An 8469-nucleotide genomic window follows, 5' to 3' on the forward strand; every position below is an offset into this window, starting at 1 on the left:
ATAAAAGGGGGCGAAAATATTTTTTAGACAAAATGAGAATGGATGGGGAAGCGGAGGGGCAAACCAAAATAACAAACCTATTCGGCCTAATAAAGAACCCGACATCCCCCAACCTGAACTAAAAATACTAACATGGAATGTAAGGGGTCTGGGAGCCCCTAGTAAGCAACGCTTAATTAAGCGTAGCTTAAAAAGAACTGACATGGATATAATAATGATACAAGAAACAAAACTAAACAGAGCAGACATGGCACAATTTAGTAAAAATCTATATCAATGGCAGATGGAGGCAACAGATTCCATTGGGGCATCGGGAGGATTAGCATTACTATGGAAGAAAAACACAATAACGTATACTGGTTATGTCAAAATGCAACATTGGATGGCAGGAAAAGTTAAAGCAATCAACAAAGATACAGAATTCATCATCATCAATGTTTATGGCCCAATAACCACGGAAAAAATAAAAGCAGTTTGGTTAGAAATTAATCATTTTTTAACAAATCAAAAGGCTCCTCACTGCATTATAGGGGGAGACTTCAACACTATTTTATATCAATCTGAGAAAAGTGGAGGTGCCAAGACAATTAGACAATCGCAAAAAGACTTCATGGAATGGGTAAATAACAATTACTTGCTAGAAATAAAAACTAATAAGAATGCACACACATGGAATAATAGGAGGTCTGGCTTTTCTAATATATCAGAACTACTGGATAGATTCTTCTTTAAAGGGGACCTAAGCTCCTTTCAAGTCGAGATGAAGGCCTCGGTTCTCCCATGGTCAGGATCAGATCATTTTCCAGTATTGCTGGAACTTATGGGGGAACTGAATATCAGTAGGAGACCTTTTAAATTTGAAAATATGTGGCTCATGCATGAAGATTTCCTACCAAATATACAAAAATGGTGGACAAAATGTAATATCCAAGGTTCTAAAATGTTCCAAATAACCTTGAAACTAAAAGAAATAAAACATAAATTATTAGTCTGGAACAAGGAAAGATTCAAAAATATCTTCGAAGAAAAATTAAGAATTGAAAAAGAAATGGATGAAGTAAATATAGAAGTCATTATGCATGGAATGGATCAACTTTTATATAATACAGAGAAAAGGCTTCTAAAGGAATATGAAGATATCTTAACCAAGGAAGAAATCTTTTGGAAGCAAAAATCCAGACAAGTATGGCTAAGTGAAGGGGATAATAATACAAATTTTTTTCATAATAGCGTTAAAGTGAGGAGAGCTAAAAATAGAATCACACAAATTGCTAATGGAGAAAACCAGATTATCACAGATCCAAAGATGATTGCGGAAGACGCTACCCAATACTTTAGTAACATACTGAATAACTGGGAACATTCAGACCTGACGCACAGTTAGGACTTGGTTAAAAACATACTGAATTTATTATCAAAGGAGGATAATCAGATGTTAAATGCCAAAATCACTAAGGAAGAGGTAAAGTATGCTCTATCCCAATTTTCAGGGGATAAGGCTCCTGGACTTGATGGTTTCCCGGCTAACTTTTATCAGAAATGTTGGCATATCATAGGTGATGAGGTATCAGAGGCATTAGAAGCTGCTAGAAATGCTTGCAACTTTCCGAAAGAAATAAATAGTACATTTTTAGCTCTTTTACCCAAGAAAGAAAATCCATCCAGATGGGAGGAATTCAGACCCATATCCTTATGCAACATGACATATAAAATGTTAACAAAAATCATGGCCAACAGATTGAAAAAATTATTACCAGTTATCATCTCAGAGGAACAAACAGGCTTTGTTCCAAATAGGTCAATTTTAGATGGGATAATCATTGTTCAAGAGGCGATTCATTCCATACAGAACCAAAAACAACCTAATATGTTAATTAAACTTGATATAAAAAAAGCCTATGATAAAGTGGACTGGTACTTCCTCTGCAGCTACATGAAAGCCTTCGGCTTCAACAAGCAATGGATCAATTGGGTGTATAGATGCATTTCAAGCCCTCGATACTCAGTCTTGATAAATGGAAAACCAGAGGGGTATTTTGGAGCAACAAGGGGCCTGAGACAAGGGGATCCGATTTCCCCTTTTCTATTCATCATAATGTCTGAAGCTTTAGGAAGGGCCCTTAATGCTTCTAGAATTCAAGGTAGGCTGCAAGGTATTCAGATAACGACAGGGGTAGAACCTTGCACACATCAACAATTTGCAGATGATACAATGATTCTAGGAAGAAGCAATCTCAAAGAAGCTAAGGAAATTAAGAGAATTCTATTGTCATACGGGAAAGCTTCTGGAGAATTAGTAAATAACCAAAAATCTGAAATCTTCTACTTTAATACACCTATACATGAACAGAACAACATAACAAACTGGCTGGGATATAAGATTGGACAATTACCATGCTCATATTTAGGAATACCAATTGACAAAGGAATAAGATCAACCAAGCTATGGGATCAACTCATTGATCGCATCAAAAAAAGATTGTCATCATGGCAGGGCCTATGGTTGACAGGGGCAGGAAGATTGACATTGATCAAATTAGTCTTATTGGCAGTACCAATCTACATGCTTTTGTGCATTCCCTTATCAAAAGGGGTATATAAAAACATATCCCAATTCATCAGGAATTTCTATTGGCAGGGCACGGAGGATAAAAACAAAATAAAACTAATTGCTTGGGATAAAATTTGTAGGGAAAAGTGTGATGGGGGTACGGGTATAAGGAACTTGAAATGGCAGAACAAGGCCTTAGGGGCAAAATTGATCTGGAAAATATACGGTTCATCCGAAGCCAAATGGGCAAATTTTTTGAGAAATAAATACCTAACAACTAATAAAAAAGAAGCAATATTTAGGGAAAAACATCTACCAAAAGGCTCAAGAATATGGAACTTCATCAAAGAATGTAGACCCGTTATAACAAAACATCTGACTTGGGATATCCACAATGGCAAATTGGCCTTGTTTTGGGAAGACTCATGGGGGGACCAACCTCCAATAGATGTATTGATGGATACGTCTGAAATCAAACAATAGATGAAGAATCTTTAGGGAAATTATGTTAAAGACTATATAACCCTTGAACCAAATTTGACATTAGGATGGAAATGGAAAAACATGAGTACATTTATGCCTGAAAACAAATCCCAAGAACTTCAAAGGATTCTGGCTCTTAGAATGATCTCCATCAGAGAAGGGGAAGATAAATTAATATGGTCAGGCTCTAAGGACGGACAATATAATTGTGGGGATGGCTTTAAAAGCATATATAAAGAGGTAAAAGTAAGCAAAGACCACATCCCAACTATTCTATGCTGGAACAAATTTTGCCTTCCCAAAGCAGGCTTCTTTACTTGGGCTGCAATTCAAAAGAAAGTACTTACTGCTGAACAATTCAAGAGAAGGGGATATGAAGGACCATCGATCTGTATATTATGTAGAGAAGATGAGGAAACAAGTGACCATATTTTCATGACATGCAAGTTTACTCAAAACTGCTGGTACTGGTTAATGGCATAGTTAGGATGGTCGGGAGCTATTAGCTCTTCCTTGATAGAATGGTGCTCATATTGGCCAATTATCATGAGAAACAGTCTCTTTCATAATCTATGGATCTGTAGTCCATCCATTCTAGTCTGGGAAGTCTGGAAAGAAAGAAATAGAAGAATATTTCAAGAAAAGGAAATGCAGGTAGAAAAACTAATAATAAGGATAGAAGCTGCAATTACTGAAACAGTTAATAGTAAGAACATATGTTTTCCATCATATGGGAAATCATTCACTGAATGGGATAATTTCATTAGAAAGCAGTGGAATAGAATAAAAATACCCCCCTTTTATGGTAAAAAAGGAATTGATAAGGAAAATATTAGGAAAGCTTGTAAATGGCAACCACCGAAGCCGGGTTGGTTCAAATTAAATTTCGATGGTGCATCCAGAGGTAACCCTGGAATAGCAGGGGCAGGATGTATAATTCACTCAGATAAAGGAAAATGCATGGGATCTAAGGCCATGCACTTAGGAAATGTCACCAACAACACTGCTAAACTCCTAAGTCTAATAGAAGGATTGATTATGTGTATAGAATTAGGAATATCCAAGTTGGAAATTGAAGGCGACTCAACAATAATTATCAATGCAATTAGGAATAAAGGAATGCCTAATTGGAAGCTCAAGGGCATACTTGACAGAGCATTAGAGTTGCTTAACAATTTCACAGATTACACTATTAATCATATTTATAGAGAGGCAAACTCGGCAGCTGATGAGTTAGCTAATTTAGGGGCAGATGGAACAAACAAGAAAACTATAAATAATTCAGAATCCATTCATAAAATATAATATGGACACACATATATTTGAAAATCACATATACACCTTTTAAAATGTGGAGTATGGTCTAGATACTTCTATATATATATATGCAAGATTTATATATATATATAAACATATATATACTACTAGAGATATCTATACATGAGCACATATATACAGAAATCATGATAGATATGTATATATACATATATAAATATTTATAACATATATATGTTTACATATATATCTATGTATGGGAGCACATGTATAAATACCCTGATAGATATGTATATATATATGCTTATATATGTATTAAATATACATATATAGATATAGATAAGTATATGGAAACATACTGGGGGAAGACTTAGAATCAACATCTAATTGTTTGTTTTGTAATGGGCACCTCTATCTGTAGAATTTTGTCCTGACTGGTAGATATGTTTAGGGTTTTTTGGTATTGTCATAAATTGACAGACATATATAGCAACTGAAGAATGGGGTTTACATATCATGGAATATTTTTCGTTTTTTTTTTTAAATGAGCAGGGACATTCTAATGAAATTACATGAAGTGCTCTTTTTGAAGCAGAGTTTAATATTAAGCTCTCACAGCTATGAGGATCCTGGAAATGGGCAGTAACAGGGGGGGAGGCGGGTTTGCGAATTTACAGCACTCATAGTAGCCATGGCTTTGACAAAACAGGTAAAATAAAAGAGGAAATATGAGCTAACAGAATAAAGTTAGAATGAAATTCTCCTTAATACAGTTTGTCTGTTTAATTTTAGTCTGAAAAAGGAGCTTCAGAATGGATGGAAAGATGGTATTAATATACATTTGCATTTATATATATATATATACATAAGATTATATATATATGAGTGCAAATGTATGGCCTCTGGATGACCTAGGGGTAATTAACAATATCAACTAAGGATAGGCTTGATGAAGATATAGATTGTGATAACGAAATTTTAAATAGCTGACAATTTTGGGCCCTAGAATCTTTGTTTTATGTTTCTATTTTTTATATATTACTATATGGCCTCAAAATGGAAAAGAAACGATAAACAGGGAAGAGGAACACTCCTTATTCAGAAGTAAACAATATTATTCCTAGGAAGTAGGAGATGATAATGTGACAGTTCAGAAAGGCTACAATATAGGATTAAGGAGAACTCAGGTAATATCTGTGAAAGAATGATTATGCTATCATGGTTTGGCATATACTTCTTAGGTCTCTTAAATTTTGGCTCGGGACTTTCGAGGCTGTAATGGTCCTTGGAAACTAAAGTTTAACACAAAAGATCAGACTTAAGGTCAAAATTGAAAACAAATTGGGGAAAGATTAAATAATAGATAAACTTGTATGGTGACTTTCACTCTTTGACATATAGTTAAATTATATTCATGGTTAGGTTGTCGGTAGTTTTATTTCAGATTATCTGATAGTAAATTTGGGCTAATACAGGCCTAAAACTCAGAAAATTATATGGTTAAAAGATGGAATTCCGTTTTCTGTTTTCGGCAATCATATATATATATATATATGTAGATTTCTATATATTTATATACATATATAGCATTTCAGATCTGTCTTTGTGGCACTAATCAATTTGGTTTCCATCTGGCTTATTCGAAATCAAACAATTAAATCTGCAATTTTCCTACATAATCTCAATGATTTATGTATTAAGTATATTTGGCAGACGAGCTATGGCATCTATCCACATTATAAATTATTGTAGCTTGGCTAATCTCTTAAATTGATGCTAAAATGGCAAAGGTAGTTTCAAAATAAGAGATTACCAAGCTGCAGTAATATTATTGAGGGTAGATGAAGGCAATTATTGAATGGATGCTTTTGTCATTTGTCATTTATCTATATAACAATGCTACTAACAGAATGGTAGGAAGGTGTGTGAAAATGTCTTTTACAAATTCAGGATAGAGATCAGATAGCAAAGATGTAAATGCAGCAGGAAAGTCTATACGAACAAGGAATTCATAGCAGGGACAATGGCAACAAGAAATTTCATGTGTAACTTAACTCAAAGAAATGAATATGGCTTTGCCAAGAATGTATTGTCATTGTATATTCCTGAAAAAGGAATTATAAACTGAAATGTATACTGTATTTCTAATCCAATTAGGGATCTGGGCTAGACTGGAGGTTTTCTTTCCTCCATTCTTTCCTACCGGTGCCCACACTGAATGGAGGTGTATCTTTTATTAAGATAATATATAAAATTTTTGGCTTCGGCCTTTGACCAAAAAAAAATAATAATAATAGAAAGTTTCTTTTTAATTTAGATTTTAGTCTATAACTTATTTTTAAATCATCCCTTATTTATCATTAAAATTACATGGAAAAAATAATCTGGAAAAAATACAAATAAATACTCTTTATTGTTTAAAAGTAATTGTAGACACCTAAAATTGTCCTATCTAATTAAATAAATATTTTATTTATTTAATTTTTTTTATCCCAAGTCTTCTATTAATTAAATAAATTCTTATTTAATTAATTAATTCATTAATCCTCTTCTAAGCCTTTCTTCATTTAAATAAATACTTTTATTTATTTAAATTGTCCTTTTCTTAAATTAAATAAATATTCAATTTATTTAATTGATCTCACTTCCTCTATTAATTAAATAAATCTTTATTTATTTAATTAATTCATTAGTTTTTTCTTTCAATGACACATGTCATTTATCTTTTATTTTTCCTCTACCTACCCTCTTACTATTTTTATGATTTCTTCTACCTACCCTTTAATCCTAGCCGACCATTTATCCTCTTCACTTTTTAATCTTATCCCTCTATTTCCTAAAGTGTCTTCTATATAAGAGGATGCTCTCCTTCATTATAAACCCTAATCAATCCAGCTAGCTAATCAATGCATCTAATCACCTTATGCAATCAAGCTTTCTTGCGATCAAACGTCTTCAACCACAATCCGTTCTTTCTTGACCTCTTATGCACATATAAAATCTGAGAGCAAATACATCAAACAAGATCAATGGAGATTGAAACCCTACTTGACATGTGCAAGGTACTATTGTTTTATTTTGTTGATTTACATGTTCTTAGGTATCCTCATTAGTATTGGTGAATGTTTCATTGTAGAACTAGGGTTTATTGTGGTTGGATCTTTGTGGTTTTACAATAGTTTATCATCATCATTTTTCACCATATACATATTTTATTTTGTTTTCTTAAATTTTGAATATGTATAGACATATATGTAATATTATTAATAGGTATCAATGATTTATGAATGATGGAAAACAATATATAACAAGTGCCACATAGTGGCGAGTACTTGCCTCTTGATTTGTAGTTGAAATAGTAATTTTTGTTATAGTTATTGAATTTTTTTATTAATTATATAACTAATATAGTGTTGGACTATGATAAATTACAATTTTTTTGGTAGATAACCTTCTTGCTATGTGAGGATCAAATATTTGGTTGCTCAATGTCATTTTGTTAGGGAGTGGGTATATATTAGTGATTATTTTACAAATCGTAGAAGTCCTATAGCGTTTATATGGTGCAAGCATCCAATTGTTTTACTATTAGATGCATGAGTTGTATTTTTTATGTCTATTATAAACTATATCATAGTACATGCAAAATTTGGGCCACTTTAGATCATTGTTGTGTGACATGAGGGCTTCTCTTAGTGCAACATTAATGTGGCTATAATTATAAAATATTTGGTGAATAGCACATTAACAACTATATTTGAATTGTGCTATGTGGAGGTTGTACACTATAGTGTATAGATGAAGACTTTATGATCTTTGGTGTCCAAATGCCTATACTAATTAACATTTCAGCAAATGCAACAACAAAGTGACTTATATTTGTTTTTATATATATATATATATGAATCTAATTGAAACTAATTCCTCATAAGTTTGTTGCAGAGATATGATACCAAGTAATGGTAGGAGGGACAATCAAACTAAAACATTTGATCCTCATCCTCTTAGACAAATTGTGAAGTAAGGGAACCTTGATTATAGGATCATTGGTTCAATGGGTGAAAAGCCTTGAAAGGGAGCACAAAATGCCCTATTTCATTTGTTGTTTAGGTCTATAGTAAAAATACTCTTACTAGCTTGGTCAAGAGAAAAGAGGAAGT

The 8469-nt window shown here is 32.9% G+C and overlaps 1 protein-coding gene across 1 annotated transcript; it reads left to right on the plus strand.

Moving 5' to 3' along the window:
• The first annotated feature begins 202 nt into the window (after positions 1-202).
• On the plus strand, positions 203-1384 carry LOC131860228 (uncharacterized). The gene has a single exon (XM_059214612.1). The coding sequence runs from the start codon at positions 203-205 to the stop codon at positions 1382-1384; it is 1182 nt and encodes a 393-aa protein (XP_059070595.1).
• Positions 1385-8469: the final 7085 nt, after the last annotated feature.

The sequence above is a fragment of the Cryptomeria japonica genome, chromosome 11 (genome assembly GCF_030272615.1).
Source record: "Cryptomeria japonica chromosome 11, Sugi_1.0, whole genome shotgun sequence".
Taxonomy (NCBI): Eukaryota; Viridiplantae; Streptophyta; class Pinopsida; order Cupressales; family Cupressaceae; genus Cryptomeria; species Cryptomeria japonica.

Bases quoted from the DNA above. Each gene is read 5' to 3' on its own strand.
- LOC131860228 (XM_059214612.1), top strand. From the start codon at position 203: ATGGATATAATAATGATACAAGAAACAAAACTAAACAGAGCAGACATG.